The 21735-nt window shown below is 38.9% G+C and overlaps 1 protein-coding gene across 1 annotated transcript in view; it reads left to right on the top strand.

Moving 5' to 3' along the window:
- Window positions 1-21735, top strand: part of LOC133657091 (leucine-rich melanocyte differentiation-associated protein-like) — a 1129882-nt gene that overhangs the window by 743458 nt on the left and 364689 nt on the right. Inside the window, 1 exon segment of the mRNA XM_062058014.1 lies at window positions 19642-19768. Coding sequence (XP_061913998.1) covers window positions 19642-19768 — 127 coding nt within the window.

Raw genomic sequence — 21735 nt, 5'->3', positions numbered from 1 at the left:
GAGGCCCGATGATATCGGGCTGCCGATATTATCGGCCGATAAATGCTTTAAAATATAATATCGGAAATTAGCGGTATCGGTTCGGAAATGATCGGTATCGGTTTCAAAAAGTAAAATGTATGACTTTTTTAAAACGCCGCTGTGTACACGGACGTAGGGAGAAGTATAGAAGGCACTGCCCAGTCACATAATACCCACAGCTTTTCACACACACACAACATAAACACAACAGGACAAATAACCAGAAGCCCTTGCAGCACTAACTCTTCCGGGTTAGGGTTGGGGTTGGGGTTGGGGTAGGGTTAGGATTAGGGTTAAGGTTAGGTTTGGGGTTAGGGTTATTGTTAGGCATAAAGAAAAAGATTTTGGTTAGGGTTAGGGCTAGGGTTGGGGTTGGGGTTAGGGTTAGGGTTAGGGTAGGGTTAGGGTTACAATATACACCCCAGCTAACCCCACCCCCACCTCAACCTCCTCATGCTCTCTCAGGGAGAGCATGTCCTAAATTCCAAGCTTCTGTTTTGAGGCATGTTAAAAAAAAATAATAATGCACTTTGTGATAGGGTTAGGGTTAGGGTAGGGTTAAGGTTAGGGTTAGGGTTAGGGTTAGGGCTAGGGTTGGGGTTAGGGTTAGGGTTAGGTTAAGGGTTAGGGTTGGGGTTAGGTTTGAGGTTAGGGTTAGGATTAGGGTTAGGGTTAGGCATAAAGAGAATAGTTGGTTAGGGCTAGGGCTAGGGTTGGGGTTAGGGTTAGGGTTAGGGTTAGGGTTAGGGTTAGGGTAAGGTTAGGGTTAGGGTTAGGTTTATGCTTAGGGTTAGGGTTACAATATACACCCCTGCTACCCCCTAGCCCCCCACCTCAAACCCCGCCACCCCCCAGACCCCGCCCACCTCAACCTCATCATGCTCTCTCAGGGAGAGCATGTCCTAAATTCCAAGCTTCTGTTTTGAGGCATGTTAAAAAAAATATTAATGCACTTTGTGATAGGGTTAGGGTTAGGGTAGGGTTAAGGTTAGGGTTAGGGCTAGGGTTAGGGTTGGGGTTAGGGTTAGGATTAGGGTTAAGGTTAGGGTTAGGATTAGGGTTAGGGTTAGGCATAAAGAAAATAGTTGGTTAGGATTAGGGCTAGGGTTGGGGTTAGGGTTAGGGTTAGGGTTAGGGTTAGGGTTAGGGTTAGGGTTAGGATTAGGGTTAGGGTTAGGGTTGGGGTTAGATTTAGGGTTAGGGTTGGGGTTAGGTTTGAGGTTAGGGTTAGGATTAGGGTTAGGGTTAGGCATAAAGAAAATACTTGGTTAGGGTTAGGGCTAGGGTTGGGGTTGGGGTTAGGGTTAGGGTTAGGGTAGGGTTAGGGTTAGGGTTAGGTTTATGGTTAGGGTTAGGGTTACAATATACACCCCTTCTACCCCCTAGCCCCCCACCTCAAACCCCGCCACCCCCCAAACCCCGCCCACCTCAACCTCCTCATGCTCTCTCAGGGAGAGCATGTCCTAAATTTCAAGCTTTTGTTTTGAGGCATGTTAAAAAAAATATTAATGCACTTTGTGATATGGTTAGGGTTAGGGTAGGGTTAAGGTTAGGGTTAGGGCTAGGGTTAGGGTTGGGGTTGGGGTTAGGGTTAGGGTTAGGATTAGGGTTAAGGTTAGGGTTAGGATTAGGGTTAGGGTTAGTGAAGTGAAGTGAATTACATTTATATAGCGCTTTTTCTCTAGTGACTCAAAGCGCTTTACATAGTGAAACCCAATATCTAAGTTACATTTAAACCAGTGTGGGTGGCACTGGGAGCAGGTGGGTAAAGTGTCTTGCCCAAGGACACAACGGCAGGATGGCGGAAGCAGGGATCGAACCTGCAACCCTCAAGTTGCTGGCACGGCCACTCTACCAACCGAGCTATACAAGCATAAAGAAAATAGTTGGTTAGGGTTAGGGCTAGGGTTGGGGTTAGGGTTAGGGTTAGGGTTAGGGTTAGGGTTAGGGTTAGGGTTAGGGTTAGGGTTAGATTTAGGGTTAGGGTTGGGGTTAGGTTTGAGGTTAGGGTTAGGATTAGGGTTAGGGTTAGGCATAAAGAAAATATTTGTTTAAGGTTAGGGCTAGGGTTGGGGTTAGGGTTAGGTTTAGGGTTAGGGTTAGGGTTAGGGTTAGGGTTAGGGTTAGGGTTAGGGTAAAGGTAGGATTAGGGTTAGGGTTAGGTTTAGGGTTAGGGTTAGGGTTACAATATACACCCCTGCTACCCCCTAGCCCCCCACCTCAAACCCCGCCAAACCCCCAAACCCCGCCCACCTCAACCTCATCATGCTCTCTCAGGGAGAGCATGTCCTAAATTCCAAGCTGCTGTTTTGAGGCATGTTAAAAAAAATAATGCACTTTGTGACTTCAATAATAAATATGGCAGTGCCATGTTGGCATTTGTTTCCCGAAACTTGAGTTGATTTATTTTGGAAAACCTTGTTACATTGTTTAATGCATCCAGCGGGGCATCACAAAAAAAATTAGGCATAATAATGTGTTAATTCCACGACTGTATATATCGGAATCAGTAATTAAGAGTTGGACAATATCGGCATATCGGATATCGGCAAAAAAGCCATTATCGGACATCTTTAATTAATAATATAAACATTCTATGCAAATATAAACAAGCTTCTTGTGAAAAATGAGTTGGGAAAAAAAAGGTCACAATTTCACAAGAAAAACTTAGAATTTTGGCAGTATTCTAGTAAAAGTCGTAATTTTACTCAACGCAAGTCAAAATTTTACAAAAAAAACTGAACATGTGTGCAATATTATGATAAAAGTTGGAATTTTACTCAATAACAGGCAATACAGATAATTATTTAGCACGTGCAATGTGATTCGTCAACACTCATCACCGTTTTGCGAGCACTAATTTTAGTTTACCGTATTTTTCGGACTATAAGTCCCAATTTTTTTCATAGTTTGGCCGGGGGTGCGACTTATACTCAGGAGCGACTTATGTGTGAGATTATTAACACATTAGCGTAAAATATCAAATAATATTATTTATCTCATTCACGTAAGAGACTAGACGTATAAGATTTCATGGGATTTAGCGATTAGGAGTGACAGATTGTTTGGTAAACGTATAGCATGTTCTATATGTTATAGTTATTTGAATGACTCTTACCATAATATGTTACGTTAACATACCAGGCACCTTCTCAGTTGGTTATTAACGTACACTTATTCAGCCTGTTGTTCACTATTCTTTATTTATTTGAAATTGCCTTTCAATCAATCAATCAATCAATGTTTATTTATATAGCCCTAAATCACAAGTGTCTCAAAGGGCTGTACAAGCCACAACGACATCCTCGGTACAGAGCCCACATACGGCAAGGGGAAGAAACTCACCCCAGTGGGACGTCGGTGAATGACTATGAGAAACCTTGGAGAGGACCGCATATGTGGGTAACCCCCCCCCTCTAGGGGAGACCGAAAGCAATGGATGTCGAGTGGGTCTGACATAACATTGTGAAAGTCCAGTCCACAGTGGATCCAACACATCAGCGGGAGTCCAGTCCACAGCGGGGCCAACAGGAAACCATCCCGAGCGGAGACGGGTCAGCAGCGCAGAGATGTCCCCAACCGATGCACAGGCTAGTGGTCCACCCGGGGTCCCGGCTCTGGACAGCCAGCACTTCATCCATGGCCACCGGACCTATGCAACTCCCCCTCGCAAGGGACAGGGGAGAAGAGGAGAGAAGAAAAGAAACGGCAGATCAACTGGTCTAAAAAAGGGGGGGTCTATTTAAAGGCTAGATTATACAAATGAGTTTTAAGATGGGACTTAAATGCTTCAAATGTCTATTCTTGCTGTTGGCTTTTAGCAAATACATTTCCCCCCAAAAATGTGACTTATTAGGGTTAGGGTTAGGGTTAGGGTTAGGGTTAGGGTTAGGGTTAGGGTTAGGTTTGGGTTATGGTTAAGGTTAGGGTTAGGGTAAGGGTTAGGGGTTAGGGTTAGGGCTAGGGTTGGGGTTAGGATTAGGGTTAAGGTTAGGGTTAGGATTAGGGTTAGGGTTAGGCATAAAGAAAATGGTTGGTTAGGTTAGGGTTAGGGTTAGGGTTAGGTTTGGGTTATGGTTAAGGTTAGGGTTAGGGTAAGGGTTAGGGGTTAGGGTTAGGGCTATGGTTGGGGTTAGGGTTAGGGTAGGGTTAGGGTTAGGTTTAGGGTTAGGTTACAATATACACCCCTGCTACCCCTTAGCCCCCCACCTCAAACCCCGCCACCCCCCCCAAACCCCGCCCACCTCAACCTCCTCATGCTCTCTTGGCTTTTATCAAATACATTTCCCCCAAAAATGCGACTTATTAAGGTTAGGGTTAGGGTTAGGGTTACGGTTAGGGTTAGGGTTATGGTTAGGGTTAGGGTTAGGGTTAGGGGTTAGGGTTAGGGTTAGGGCTAGGTTTTGGGTTGGGGTTAGGATTAGGGTTTCGGTTAGGGTTAGGATTAGTGTTAGGGTTAGACATAAAGAAAATAGTTGGTTATGGTTATTAGGTTAGGGTTAGGGTTAGGGTAGGGTTAGGGTTAGGTTTAGGGTTAGGTTTAGGGTTAGGGTTACAATATACACCCCTGCTACCCCCTAGCCCCCTCCTCAAACCCTGCCACACCCCAAACTCCGCCCACCTCAACCTCCTCATGCTCTCTTGGCTTTTATCAAATACATTTCCCCAAAAAATGCGACTTATTAGGGTTAGGGTTAAGGTTAGGGTCAGGGTTAGGGTTAGGGTTAGGGATAGGGTTAGGGTTAGGGTTAGGGTTAAAAAAACATATATACAGTGCAACTTACTATATATATGTTTTTTTCCTTCTTTATTGTGCATTTTCGGCCGGTGCGATTTATACTCCGGAGCGATTTATAATCCGAAAAATACGGTAACATATTTGGAGAAAAAAAGTGAAAAATGACGGCAACGGTGCTTGTGCTGCACAGACAGACGAGAATACTCCGTTCTTCGTGTGTGTGTCAATATTTTGTACAGTCATAAACAAAAAAAAAACATAGACATACAGTATCTATTCAGAAACATCATTTTATAATGTTATAGCTGTTAGAGCAGTGTTTTTCAACCACTGTTATTTAGTGTGCCGCGAGATACAGTCTGTTGTGCCGTGGGAGTTATTGCCATGGGGCAATTTCATCAAAAGAGTCGTAATTTTACTCGACAAAAGTCACAATTTTATAAGAAAACTTGAGAATTTTGGCAATGTTATAATAATAATCGCAATTTTACTTGGCAAAAGTATGACAAAAGTCATCATTTTACTCAAAAAATGTCACTATTTTACAAGAACAACAAAACAATTGGCAATATTGTGATATAAGTCCGAATTTTATGACAAATCTCGCCATTTTGCTTTAAAAAACTAATAATTTTACATTAAAAAAAAAGTAATAATTTTACGAGAAAATATTGCGACGTTGCAGAAACAGAAAGATTATGAGAAATGTTTCCTAATTTTATAAGAAACAAGTTGACACATTGTGGGGAAAAGACTGCTTTTAGTTCATTTATTTTTTGGGGGGGAATTTTTTGTTTGTAATTGTTTTTTAATCTTCATTATTGACTTCTCTGTATACATTTTTTTATTTTTTATTTTTTTTAATTAATTTTGGCCAGAGGAAGCACATTTGAATTTCTTACACAAACTTGTTATTTCATATGTTGACCAGAGGGGGAGCACTTTTAAAACCGACACACAGTCAATATGAAAAAATCCCTCATTTTTTGGGACCACCCTCATTTTGATAAATTTCACCACCAGGGGTGCAAATGAGACATTCTCTATTAGATACAATGGTTTTCCGTATTGGGACCATGATTTCGGTCCTGACTTGGGAAGTCCTTCTTTAGCTGCCGTCTTGTTTTATCATATATTGCTGCCTTTGCACCTGTCAATGTTTACTTTTGTATGCACATTAAATCAACAAAAAAAATCCTGACTTTGGAGCAATGTTCACAGACTCTAGTATTTGACTCTCTATTAGATACAATGGTTTTCCGTATTGGGACCATGATTTCGGTCCTGACTTGGGAAGTCCTTCTATAGCTGCCGTCTTGTTTTATCATATATTGCTGCCTTTGCACCTGTCAATGTTTACTTTTGTATGCACATTAAATCAACAAAAAAAATCCTGACTTTGGAGCAATGTTCACAGACTCTAGTATTTGGCTCTCTATTAGATGCAATGATTTTACGTATTGGGACCATGATTTCGGTCCTGACTTGGGAAGTCCTTCTTTAGCTGCCGTCTTGTTTTATCATATATTGCTGCCTTTGCACCTGTCAATGTTTACTTTTGTAGGCACATTAAATCAACAAAAAAAATCCTGACTTTGGAGCAATGTTCACAGACTCTAGTATTTGGCTGTCTATTAGATACAATGGTTTTCCGTATTGGGACCATGATTTCGGTCCTGACTTGGGAAGTCCTTCTGTAGCTGCCGTCTTGTTTTATCATATATTGCTGCCTTTGCACCTGTCAATGTTTACTTTTGTATGCACGTTAAATCAACAAAAAAAATCCTGACTTTGGAGCAATGTTCACAGACTCTAGTATTTGGCTCTCTATTAGATGCAATGGTTTTCCTTATTGGGACCATGATTTATGTCCTCACTTGTTCACCGGTCCTCATATGGACAATACTTTTCCTTGTTGATGTCTCAAGAAGGGTATGAATACAATACACACACACACACACACACACCATGCATGGGGGTGAGTTACACGTGCAAAGTGGTAGTCGTCAGGCGTGAAGGATTAGCGGTGATAGTCAGGCGGATGATAATTATTCTAACAAGGAGATGATTCATGACCTCACCTTGTTAAAGGTGCCGCAGTACAAGGAACCAAACACACATCATAATGATATACATGTATTTACCAGGTTATGTTTTAGAGTCACGCAACACAACTTTGAGATTAATGATATTGTTGTTGTTGTATTTTTTCCTTCATTATTTACTCATACTTATTTATTTTTCGAAGAATAGCATGTTTTATTGTTATCGAATGTTTCCAATTTTTAGTGTATTTAATCGTGGCCTAACACAGTGTTTCTTAACCCGTTGTTGTCGCCCCCTAGAGGGCCACACAAAAAAATGCGTACTCAGTTGCAATACACTTTTCCACCACTTGTGGCAGTAAAGACAATATCAAACTAAATTCATAAGGACGTTTCTTAAGCGCAAAAAATATGACTAAAGTGGTGAATTTGTATTTGCAATTTAATTGTATTGACAGCTTAGTAAAAAAAAAAAAACATTCATCCTTAATTTAGTTTATTTATTTCAGCGCAACATAATCGTATGTAAATTAGTTTTTTTGTCAGTTATTTGTGAATCCCTTCTTATGCAGTATATTTGGTTAGTACTTGTTTTTCTAATCAGCCTGACCTGAGCCGGGGGTTAATGCATGAACTGATCTTTGTGACTAGCACACGGTTTCATATCATTTGACAAGGTCGTAAACTGTAAGTAGGCTAGATATAATTATTGAATACGGTTAAAATCAAGAGTAAGACAGCTCATTCAGTGTTAATATTTGAGTGGGCCCCGGGCCATTTTGTGGGGGAAAAGTTGTGTGTGTGTATATATAAATATATGTATGTATATATATATATATATATATATATATATATATATATATATATATATATATATATATATATATATATATATATATATATATATATATATATATATATATATATATATATATATATAAAAATATATATATATATATATAAAAAAAAAAAAAAATATATATATATATATATATATATATATATATATATATATATATATGTATATATATATATATATATATATATATATATATGTATATATATATATATATATATATATATATATATATATATATAAATATATATATATACACACATATATATATATATATATATATATATATATATATATATATATATATATATATATATATATATATATATATATATATATATATATATATATATATATATATATATATATATATATATATATATATATCTGTGATGAGGTGGCGACTTGTCCAGGGTGTACCCCACTTTCCGCTCGAATGCACCTGAGATAGGCTCCAGCACCCCTTGCGACCCCAAAAGGGACAGATGGATGGATATATATATATATATATATATATATATATATATATATATATATATATATATATATATATATATATATATATATATATATATATATATATATATACATATATATATATATATATATATATATATATATATATATATATTTATATATATATATATATATATATATATATATATATATATATATATATATATATATATATATATATATATATATATATATATATATATATATATATATATATATACATATATATGGTAGGTGTATATATGAAGTGGGTGTATGTATGTGTGTATATACAGTATGTGTATATATATATATATACATGAATATATGTATGTGTATATATGTATATGCGTGTATATATGTGTATATATGAATATGTGTGTGTATATATGTATATGTGTGTGTGTGTATATATATATATATATATATATATATATATATATATATACATATATACATGTGTGTGTGTATATATATATATATATATATATATATATATATATATACAAATGTTTATATATATATACAAACCCCGTTTCCATATGAGTTGGGAAATTGTGTTAGATGTAAAATTAAACAGAATACAATGATTTGCAAATCCTTTTCAACCCATATTCAGTTGCATATGCACTTCAAAGACAACATATTTGATGTTCAAACTCATAAACATTGTTTTTTTTTGCAAATAATAATTAACTTAGAATTTCATGGCTGCAACACGTGCCAAAGTAGTTGGGAAAGGGCATGTTCACCACTGTGTTACATGGCCTTTCCTTTTAACAACACTCAGTAAAGGTTTGGGAACTGAGGAGACACATTTTTGAAGCTTCTCAGGTGGAATTCTTTCCCATTCTTGCTTGATGTACAGCTTAAGTTGTTCAACAGTCCGGGGGTCTCCCTTGTGCTATTTTAGGCTTCATAATGCCAAACACATTTTCAATGGGAGACAGGTCTGGACTACAGGCAGGCCAGTCTAGTACCCGCACTCTTTTCTATGAAGCCACGTTGATGTAATACCTGGCTTGGCATTGTTTTGCTGAAATAAGCAGGGGCGTCCATGGTAACGTTGCTTGGATGGCAACATATGTTGCTCCAAAACCTGTATGTACCTTTCAGCATTAATGGCGCCTTCACAGATGTGTAAGTTACCCATGTCTTGGGCACTAATACACCCCCATACCATCACACATGCTGCCTTTTCAACTTTGCGCCTATAACAATCCGGATGGTTCTTTTCCTCTTTGGTCCGGAGGACACGACGTCCACAGTTTCCAAAAACAATTTGGAAATGTGGACTCGTCAGACCACAGAACACTTTTCCACTTTGTATCAGTCCTTCTTGGATGAGCTCAGGCCCAGCGAAGCCGACGGCGTTTCTGGGTGTTGTTGATAAACGGTTTTCGCCTTGCATAGGCGTTTTACCTTGCACTTACAGATGTAGCGACCAGCTGTAGTTACTGACAGTGGTTTTCTGAAGTGTTCCTGAGCCCATGTGGTGATATCCTTTACACACTGATGTCGCTTGTTGATGCAGTACAGCCTGAGGGATGGAAGGTCACGGGCTTAGCTGCTTACGTGCAGTGATTTCTCCAGATTCTCTGAACCCTTTGATGATATTACGGAGCGTAGATGGTGAAATCCCTAAATTCCTTGCAATAGCTGGTTGATAAAGGGTTTTCTTAAACTGTTCAACAATTTGCTCACGCATTTGTTGACAAAGTGGTGACTCTCGCCCCCATCCTTGTTTGTGAATGACTCAGCATTTCATGGAATCTACTTTCATACCCAATCATGGCACCCACCTGTTCCCAATTAGCCTGTTCACCTGTGGGATGTTCCAAATAAGTGTTTGATGAGCATTCCTCAACTTTATCAGTATTTATTGCCACCTTTCCCTACTTCTTTGTTACGTGTTGGTGGCATCAAATTCTAAAGTTAGTGATTATTTGCACAAAAAAAAAAGTTTTTTAGTTGGAACATCAAATATGTTGTCTTTGTAGCATATTCAACTGAATATGGGTTGAAAAGGATTTTCAAATCATTGTATTCCGTTTATATTTACATCTAACACAATTTCCCAACTCATATGGAAACGGGGTTTGTATATATATACTGTATATATTTATATATATATATATATATGGTAAGTGTATATATGTAGTGGGTGTATATATGTGTGTATATATCTATGTGTGTGTGTATATGTGTGTTATGGCCACGATTAACAACATTGTTTGCATAAATGATGAATATTAGCCTTTTAATTCTTCTCTATAAGATTTAGGTCACAGGACGATTCTACTCATTAGTTCTGTGAACAGCAAATTGCCTTCTCTTCTTCTTCTAAGTACTTTTCACTGCGGTGCTTGAACTTTGTTCTGTAAGAAAGCCTCTGGAAAATAATGAACGCACCGGGTGTTGGCGGGGGGTTGAAAACGCACGCAGAAAGCATGAGTGCTTGAATCTGCGTGCGCTGTACTTAACGCTGGGTGGGACTCAGTGGCTGCTCTCCCTCGGCTGTGAATTGAAGTGATTAAATCAGCCGGCGCACGCAGCGGTGGTGACATGAAAACAACAATTAATAAAGACCCCCCCCCCCACCCACCAACCCCCTCCTGTGCCACGCGGCTCCCTTTAACCAAGCAGCTAATAACATAACCCACAGGACTACAGCCACACACACACACACACACTGTATCCAACTACACAGTAATTATACTTGCAGATTAATTGCAATTTTTATTTTTTTTTCCATAAATGTATGTCAATACAAACAATACATGCACCGCACTGCTTTGGGGTTTGCTGTTTATTTAAAGACATCGAAAGAGAAAACACTCATAAGTCCAGAGCAGGCCTGGGCAATTATTTTGACTCGAGGGGCCAAATTTAGAGGGAAAAAAAATGTGTCTGGGGGCCGGTGTATCTATTTTTTAGGAACACTAATAGAAAACTTCACAATAATGTCTGATTGAATGCTAAAAACGATACGACAGACCGCCTTAAACGGAATGGAATTGTACATTTTTTTAAGCAGAATGTCCATGAAAAAAAATAAAAAAAATAAATAATAATAGATTTTATTTGTAAAAAAGCACTTTACATTGAGTAAACAACCTCAAAGTGCTACAGTGTTTTAAAAAAATAAAATAAAATAAAATAAAAAGATATGAAAAATGATAAAAATAAAAACTAGAACAGCCAAATAGCTAGAACTAGTATGCATATATCTAAAAAAAAACGGCTTTTTAAAAAAAATAAGGGTTTTTAAAGGCCTACTGAAAGCCACTACTACCGACCACGCAGTCTGATAGTTTATACATCAATGATGAAATCTTAACATTGTAACACATGCCGATACGGCCGGGTTAACTTATAAAGTGACATTTAAAATTTCCGGGAAATATCCATCTGAAACGTCGCGGTATGATGACGTATGCGCGTGACGAAGTCAGTTTAACGGAAGTCATGGTACCCCGTAGAATCCTATACAAAAAGCTCTGTTTTCATTTCATAATTCCACAGTATTCTGGACATCTTTTGCAATTTGTTTAATGAACAATGAAGGCTGCAAAGAAGACAGTTGTAGGTGGGATCGGTGTATTAGCAGCGGACTACAGCAACACAACCAGGAGGACTTTGTTGGAGAGCAGACGCGCTAGCCGCCGACCTCACCTTGACTTCCTACGTTTCCGGGCCGCCAAACGCATCGGGTGAAGTCCTTCGTCCTTCCGCCGATCGCTGGAACGCAGGTGAGCACGGGTGTTGATGAGCAGATGAGGGCTGGCTGGCGTAGGTGGAGAGCTAATGTTTTTAGCATAGCTCTGTGCGGTCCCGTTGTTATCTTCAATGGCGTCGTTAGCACAGCATTGTTAACCTTCGCCAGCCTGGAAAGCATTAACCGTGTATTTACATGTCCACGGTTTAATAGTATTGTTGATTTTCTATCCATCCTTCCAGTCAGGGGTTTATTTTATTTGTTTCTATATGCAGTTAAAGCACGATGCTATCACGTTAGCTCGTAGCTAAATCATTTCGCCGATGTATTGTCGTGGAGATAAAAGGCACTGAATGTCCATTTCGCGTTCTCGACTCTCATTTTCAAGAGGATATAGTATCCGAGGTGGTTTAAAATACAAATCCGTGATCCACAATAGAAAAAGGAGAGAGTGTGGAATCCAATGAGCCAGCTTGTACCTAAGTTACGGTCAGAGCGAAAAAAAAATATGTATTTCACTGCATTCTAGTCCGTCACTCTAACGTTCCTCATCCACGAATCTTTCATCCTCGCTCAAATTAATGGGGTAATGGTCCGAATCGCTCTAGCTGCGTTGAAAACAATAGGAAAATATGATGGAGTGAACAACTGACAACGTCACGCTACTTCCGGTACAGGCAAGGTTTTTTTTTATCAGAGACCAAAAGTTGCGAACTTTATCGACGTTGTTCTATACTAAATCCTTTCAGCAAAAATATGGCAATACCGCAAAATGATCAAGTATGACACATAGAATGGATCTGCTATTCCCGTTTAAATAAAAAAAAATCATTTCAGTAGGCCTTTAAGCCTTTTTTAAAAGCATCCACAGTCTGTGGTGCCCTCAGGTGGTCAGGGAGAGCGTTCCACAGACTGGGAGCGGCGGAGCAGAAAGCCAGGTCTCCCATTGTTCGTAGCTTTGTCCTCGGAGGCTGGAGGAGGTTAGCCTGTCCGGAGCGGAGGTGTCGTGTGGAGGAATTGGACGTGAGCAGTTCTTTGAGGCAGAGGGGGGCATTTCCATGGAGGCACTGGTGGGTTAGCAGGGAGACTTTGAATTCAATCCTGAGTGGAACAGGAAGCCAGTGAAGGGATTTGAGAGTTGGTGTGATATGGTCGTGTTTCCGCACTCTCATCAGGATCCTAGCAGCACTATTCTGTATGTACTGCAGCTTCTGGATCTTCTTGCTGGGGATCCCGACAAGAAGTGCGTTGCAGTAGTCTGTGGGATTTACAATATTAACTATGAAGGATAAAACACTGAATATTGACAACATATGACATCACGTGGACAAAGATAAGACCTTCTGGAGGAAAGTTCTGTGGTCGGATGAAACCAAAATTGAACTGTTTGGCCACAATACCCTGCAATATGTGAGACCTTTAATCCCAGGAACACCATCCCTACCGTCAAGCATGGTGGATGTAGTATTATGCTCTGGGGCCTGTTTTGCTGCCAATGGAACTGGTGTCATGATCCGTGGTCCGGATCATGTTTTTGTATTTTCTGTTAGTTTTGGACTCCTCTAGTTCCTGTTTGTGACACCTGAGTTTGGTTTGGTTGCCATGGCTGCTTATTGTTTTCCCCTGCCTCTGGTGTTCGGGGCGCTCACCTGTCTCTAATCAGAGGCATTATTTAAGCCTGCCTTTGCCATTCAGTCGGCCTGGCGTCACTGTTCGCTTCATGCCTGGTCTACGTAAGTCTTGTTTATTTCATGCCACAGTTTCGTGAGGTTCCATGTCCATAGTTCCATGTTTCCTGCGCTAAGTTTTTGCCTTAGCTTCCGCGTGCGATAGACACGCTTGCCTTTGTTTTGTAAGTTGGATGATTTATCAAGATTAAATCATGTTCCTACCTGCAAGTCCTGTTCTGAGTCGTCCGTTTGCATCCCGGGAGAACGAACCGCGCAGTAAGCTGCAACTGGTACTTTACAGAGAGTAAATGGGACAATGAAAAATTAGGATTACCTCCAAATTCTTCAGGACAACCTAAACTCATCAGCCCGGAGGTTGGGTCTTGGGCGCGGTTGGGTGTTCCAACAGGACAATGACCCCAAACACACGTCAAAAGTGGAAAAGGAATGGCTAAATCAGGCTAGAATTAAGGTTTTAGAATGGCCTTCCCAAAGTCCTGACTTAAACGTGTGGACAATGCTGAAGAAACAAGTCCATGTCAGAAAAACAACACATTTAGCTGAACTGCACCAATTTTGTCAAGAGGAGTGGTCAAAAGTTCAAGCAAAAGTTGTGGATGGCTCCCAAAGGCGCCTTATTGCAGTGAAACTTGCCATCCCAATGCGTCCTCATCTTTGCGTCCGGGCCACGCCCACAGGCGCTCTCTCTCCGCTGCGGGCGTGCCTCCTCGCGCCTGCAGACAATCTGCAATCTGTAACCCTTCCCATGATGAGCGAGCTGCCTTCATTAACCGGCACAACCTGCCATGCCGGGCCTGAATATAATCTTCTGTTGGCGTACATACCCCTCCGTGGTCTTGAAAGTGAGCTGTGCGTCTCAATTTTCCCTGGATTTCCCTCTGGAATTCCCCCGCTTTGGACTCGGACCTGTAGACTTCTCTCTCCCCTGGACTTCCTCGTCTCTCGTTCAACAATTTACGGTAACACTCAACAGCTAAGCTACACACATAGTCTTACACCATACACACTCTTGTGTCACACTCCATTTCTTTAGATTAGTTTATTAGTTAGTATTGTTTAGCATTATTATATATATTGACTATATATATATATATATATATATATATATATATATATATATATATATATATATATATATATATATATATATATATATATATATATATAATAAATTATTAAACATTACAAGGCCCCTGGTGTCTGTTGACGTCATCTCCCTTAGTCAAACCATAACCGTCACATCCCCTCTCGATCGAGATATTTTACAATCAAGCGAAACGCAACAAAAATGGAACAAACACCGCGAAATATGAACGCGAAGGGTAAATAAAAACCACTGACTATCTGATACATCTGATAGATTACTAAGCTTTAGAACTTTGTTGTAAAAATCTGTCCCTCACAGCCGCATTTTAGGCTGATACTCAGTGGAAACGCTCGTCAACCACACTGCTTGGTGCCTGGTCTGAACTGATGTGACTTAGATTATCATAGTAACTATTTAGATGACCATAGTAACTAATTAGATTATGTTGCGTTTGGACCAGATGTTCCTCCAAGGGAATTTAAGTTACTGGTCAATCCCAAGTTCTTTTGATGACACATAAACTGAGTTTAAATGATCACCAGAACAGAATAGGTATTTTGTAATTTATTTCCAAAGCTTTGGAAAGAGACCCGCCTAGAACAACACATTCAGTTGCGTAGCCAAGTTGATCTGAAAACATTACGGAAGTGCTGTGTTCTTCAATATGTCCCTCGCCCCCACCCTCCAGAAGTAATACACAAGTCCATTGTTCTACTCTGAGAAGAGACAGGAAGAGTACAACTGGAACACTAGCTATTTCAAATATGACTATAGAAAGAAGCAACTCTTAAATATATATATGTTTTTATATATATATCTCCGTCAATTACCATAGTAACTAATTAGATTACCATAGTAACTAGTATATCATGCAAAAGCGCAGATTCCAACCATAGAAATACTTTGTATATTTCAAGACTTACGGTCTTTAGAAAACATCACTGCACATCATAATGGCAGCTACACTTTCCATCTTAAATATCTAAAAAAAAGTATTTGGGAATGTCCGTTGGGCCAGATTGAAAAGCTTAACGGGCCGCGTGTGTCCCCCGGGCCTTAATTTGCCCAGGTATGGTCCAGAGTGTTGCTTTTACTTCCATAAAAACCGGAACATCTCCGCACTCATCCATCTCACTCCAGCTTTAGTCAGAACCAATCAGAGCAAGGTGCTGCTGACAGCCGCCGTCTTTTTGAAAGCAGGCATCAGTCAGACTCACTCACAGTCAACAACCACTTGCTGATTGGTTCATTTCCACCCGAGGTGGTTGCATCATCTTTTTAGTTGGCGTCATATAGTTTGATGTTTGCTTTGGTGTGTGAGTTTAAATTTGATGGGTCCGACATAGGATGGATAACTTTCATATGTGAACTGTTTGTGTATGTATGCGTGTGGTAACACATTTTGATTTAACGATCAAATATATTGACTGATAAACTGTGCTGTCCAGTATTTCAGTTTGTCGTATCCGTGTTGCCGTAGCCAAGAAGTAGTCTTTGCCATTAAGTTGAATGTGCCAGTCTTTATACCGTAGGTACTGTTCTCATCACACATCAGCTGTTTGATTGTAACCTGCGTCTCAGTTAGGAGGTGTTGAACATCGCCATGTAAAATCACTGATGCTAATCAGTATTGGGTGTAAATTAGCATCAAGCTAGCACATTTTGTGTGTGTGTGTAAATGGGTATACATACATATGTGTGTGTGTAGGTGCGTATGTATATATTTGTGTTTGTATATTTGTGTATAAATGTGTGTGTGTGTATATATGCATGCATATATTCTGGGTGTGTGTGTATCTGTATATATATATATATATATATATATATATATATATATATATATACACACTACCGTTCAAAAGTTTGGGGTCACCCAAACAATTTTGTGGAATAGCCTTCATTTCTAAGAACAAGAATAGACTGTCGAGTTTCAGATGAAAGTTCTCTTTTTCTGGCCATTTTGAGCGTTTAATTGACCCCACCAATGTGATGCTCCAGAAACTCAATCTGCTCAAAGGAAGGTCAGTTTTGTAGCTTCTGTAACGAGCTAAACTGTTTTCAGATGTGTGAACATGATTGCACAAGGGTTTTCTAATCGTCAATTAGCCTTCTGAGCCAATGTACCATTAGAACACTGGAGTGATAGTTGCTGGAAATGGGCCTCTATACACCTATGTAGATATTGCACCAAAAACCAGACATTTGCAGCTAGAATAGTCATTTACCACAGTAGCAATGTATAGAGTGTATTTCTTTAAAGTTAAGACTATCTTCATTGAAAAGTACAGTGCTTTTCCTTCAAAAATAAGGACATTTCAATGTGACCCCAAACTTTTGAACGGTAGTGTAATTTCTCAAACATTTGATTCAAATGTCAATAATATACTTCAATTTGTTGTAGTGTATTGTCAGGTTTTTTTTTGTGCTTTTTTTACTTTCTTTAAAAAAATTAATTTAAAAAAAGTTATGATCCAGCACAATTGTTTTTCTATGAGATTAAATGATATAGTATATTTTATAATACATTACAACCACATGTTTTCACTGCCTTTTATCATCTACGTAACAATACATCACATTCTTCTCCCTGCTCCTTTTTGGACACACACCATGTTGTTTACATTTATTTTAATAATACAGTTGTTTTTCTTTTTTTGCACATGAGTCTATTGTATTGGAGATGCTTTTTTTTTCTGTTTGAATTGTGTAGGTGTTGTGTTTAAAATGAATTGGTCAACTGAATTTAAGTTATCAAATCTGGTTCCCAACATATTAAAACAAATTTTAACTCGAAACTATTTTAATTTCAACCCCAGTAATTCATATATTGTATAATGCCATTTATTTTATTTTATTGTATTATAATTAGTTTTTGTCATTGTTTTTTTTATGTATTATTTTTATTATATTTTATTTTATTTTATTTATTTTCATTGGATTAGGGATAGGGTTGTCTGTCGCTAGGGATGTCCGATAATGGCTTTTTGCCGATATCCGATATTCCGATATTGTCCAACTCTTTAATTACCGATACCGATATCAACCGATACTGATATCAACCGATATATGCAGTCGTGGAATTAACACATTATTATGCCTAATTTGGACAACCAGGTATGGTGAAGATAAGGTACTTTTTTTAAAAATTAGTAAAAATAAGATAAATTAATTAAAAAAATGTTCTTGAATAAAAAAGAAAGTACAACAATATAAAAACAGTTACATAGAAACGAATAATGAATGAAAATGAGTAAAATTAACTGTTAAAGGTTAGTACTATTAGTGGAGCAGCAGCACGCACAATCATGTGTGCTTACGGACTGTATCCCTTGCAGACTGTATTGATATATAATGTACACTACCGTTCAAAAGTTTGGGGTCACATTAAAATGTCCTTATTTTTCAATGAAGATAACTTTAAACTAGTCTTAACTTTAAAGAAGTACACTCTATACATTGCTAATGTGGTAAATGACTATTCTAGCTGCAAATGTCTGGTTTTTGGTGCAATATCTACATAGGTGTATAGAGGCCCATTTCCAGCAACTATCACTCCAGTGTTCTAATGGTACAATGTGTTTGCTCATTGGCTCAGAAGGCTAATTGATGATTAGAAAACCCTTGTGCAATCATGTTCACACATCTGAAAACAGTTTAGCTCGTTACAGAAGCTACAAAACTGACCTTCCTTTGAGCAGATTGAGTTTCTGGAGCATCACATTTGTGGGGTCAATTAAACGCTCAAAATGGCCAGAAAAAGAGAACTTTCATCTGAAACGCGACAGGCTATTCTTGTTCTTAGAAATGAAGGATATTCCACAAAATTGTTTGGGTGACCCCAAACTTTTGAACGGTAGTGTAGGAACCAGAATATTAATAAGAGAAAGAAACAACCCTTTTGTGTGAATGAGTGTAAATGGGGGAGGACGTTTTTTTGGGTTGGTGCACTAATTGTAAGTGTATCTTGTGTTTTTTATGTTGATTTAATAAAAAAAAAAAAAAAAAAAAAACGATACCGATAATAAAAAAAACGATACCGATAATTTCCCATATTACATTTTAACGCATATATCGGACATCTCTATCTGTCGCCATGCGTTTTTAAATAACTGCTTTAAAAGCAAATATGTCATGCATTTCAATCGTCAAAGTGGGTTTATTCATTTTTTTAAAAAATCAACATTTTACAGTCCCAAGTTTTTTCCCCCTGAGTTAGACGGCAAGAGTTATTGATGCACTTGATAAAATAAGAACCCCTTTTTAAACGGCAACATCTATTGAGAGGTTGCATGCGTGCATTCTGCAGCCCTGGCAGATTTAAATGTCAATAAAGTCACCTCAACGGCGTGAAGGATTGGACGGCACACACCGCCATTGTGCACCTTTTTACAGCTTGAACTTTGCACGCCGCTAATATTACCCCCTGACACCACCCTTCATCATTTTTATAACGCTGGTGAATGCGAGGGAGGAGGAGGGTCGGAGGGAAGTGGTCCTGCAGGAAATGCCCGACGTCTCTTTAAAGACTTGGAAGCTTTTTGAAGAGTTGTCCGAGAAAGGGGGTGAGGGGGGGCGGAAAAAAAAGAGAAGTTTGCCTTCCATTCCGTCTGCGCTGGCGAGCGTGTTCCGCTTCCTGTGTGAAAATGATGTTAAAGTTAAATTTGTGTCTGGGGGAGTGAAGGTGAACTGTGACAGAGTGATTTGTCTTGGGAATGGAGGGGTTGGGGTCAGGCGAAAACTGGGCGCCTCAAGGCACAAGACATTGACAAATTCATCCTGCCCGCCGCATTTCTGAAGCCTTTTGTTTTGAATCCTGGCTACTCACAAGTGACCCCCATCCCTCATCCTGCCAGCCCCTCGCTGAAGGATGCCTCGCCGTGCCAGGAGGGAGCTCAGCGCCACTAATTCTTGTCGCTCGCCCTCCTTTTCATGCGTGTGAAAAGAACCGGGATATATCTGGGAGAAATAACTGTCTTCCTTATCGTTGCAGGTCCTTGGCGGGCCTCGGGATGTTCACCGAGCTGGAAGAGCTGGTCGTCGACAACAACCTGCTTGGGAATGACCTCCGGTTGCCAAGGTTACCTAACCTGCACACCTTGACGCTCAATAAGAACAACATATCCTTTCGAGCTAAAAAAACGTTTATGTTAGCGGCAGCGATACATCCCAGAAAGACTTTTAGTGGCTTTGTGGGTGTTTTTAAGTCCACTGTGGAGGTTTTTGAACCACAGGGACCTCTAGTGGAATTAGATATGAAGTCAACAACAACAGACTTTGATGCTGCAGATGCATGCTCAGTGGTCCCCAACCTTTTTGTAGCTGCGGACCGGTCAACGCTTGAAAATTTGTCCCACGGACCGGTGAAGGGTGGGGGCGGGGGGTGTTTTTTTTATAAATTTTTTTTTTTTTTTTTAAATTTATTTTATTATTTTTTTTATTTTATTTAATTTTTTTTTAATTTTTTTTTTTTACATAAATAAATACAATCATTTGTGCTTACGGACTGTATCCCTGCAGACTGTATTGATCTATATCGATATATAATGTATATATTGTGTTTTTTATGTTGCTTTCATAAAAAAAAAAAAAAAAAAAAAAATATATTTTTTTTTTTAATTTCTTGTGCGGGCCGGTACCAATCGGTGGTTGGGGACCACTGCATGCTGGTGCTCACACCTAAAATCTAGAGTGACTAGAGATGTCCGATAATGGCTTTTTTGCCGATATTCCGATATTGTCGGAATGCTCGAAAAAATGCACGAAATTACCGATTCCGAGATCAACCGATACCGATGTATACAGTCGTGGAATTAACACATTATTATGCCTCATTTTGTTGTGATGCCCCAGGGGTGTCCAAACTTTTTCCACTGAGGGCCGCACACTGAAAAATCAAAGCAAGCGGGGGCCATTTTGATATTTTTTTTATTTTAAAAAACAATACAATATATGTATAAAAAAGATACATTCAGGCCTCCACTCAGACTTGATCCCGGGGACCCCAAAAGGTTTTGGTCAAAAAAAATATTACAAATGTGTAATTATTTAGTATTATTATTATTATTATTATTATTATTTTTATTCAAGTTTTAAATCTCTAGATCAGGGGTCCCCAAACTTTCCTCGCTTTCTCGGTCCGAATCGCTCTCACTTCTGGCCGCCATCACTGTAAACAATAGGGAACTTTACGGAAATGCTCAACTGACTACGTCACGCTACTTCCGGTAGGGGCAAGGCTTTTTTTTGTGTCAGATACCAAAACTTGCGATCTTTATCGTCGTCGTTCTCTACTAAATCCTTTCAGCAAAAATATGTCAATATCGCGAAATGATCGAGTATGACACATAGAATAGATCTGCTATCTCCGTTTAAATTCAAAAAATTCATTTCAGTAGGCCTTTAAAGGGGAACTGCACTGTTTTGGGATATTTAGTTTGCCTATCATTCACCATCCTTGTAGACAAGACTATAAACATGTTTTATTTTTATTTTTTTTATGAACTACAACTAGATGCCATCAAAAGTCTGCTTAGAACAGAGCCTATTAGGAGTCGTACTATTTTGTCTATAAAACATTTGTTAAAAAACATCCAAACACACGCTCTATATATATGTAACGTAGTAACAGGCACATTCATAATAACGTAATATTTACGTATTTTGCTCATTTTAAGCATACGGCGGTGCATTCATTTCACAGGCGTTCAATCGTTTACTTTACTACCGTATTTTTCGGACTATAAGGCGCGCTTAAAATCCTTGCATTTTATCAAAACTCGACAGTGCGCCTAATGTACGGAATAGTTTTGGTTGTGCTTACCGACCTCGAAGCAATTTCGTTTGGTGCATGGTGAAATGATGAGTGTGACCAGCAGATGGCAGTCACACATAACAGATATGTGTAGACTGCAATAATTATGACAATCACACGTAACTGCAATATGACTCAAGTAAACAACACCAAAATTGTATATGTTCCATTGAAAATATAGAACATTACACACGGCGCTCAAAAATCTATCAACATGTTTTAGTACGACTTTGGTAAGCTATGAAGCCACACCGCTTGATGTTTTGTACTGTG

The sequence above is a fragment of the Entelurus aequoreus genome, linkage group LG09, assembly GCF_033978785.1.
Source record: "Entelurus aequoreus isolate RoL-2023_Sb linkage group LG09, RoL_Eaeq_v1.1, whole genome shotgun sequence".
Taxonomy (NCBI): Eukaryota; Metazoa; Chordata; class Actinopteri; order Syngnathiformes; family Syngnathidae; genus Entelurus; species Entelurus aequoreus.
This window is presented reverse-complemented; position numbering and strand designations above follow the sequence as displayed.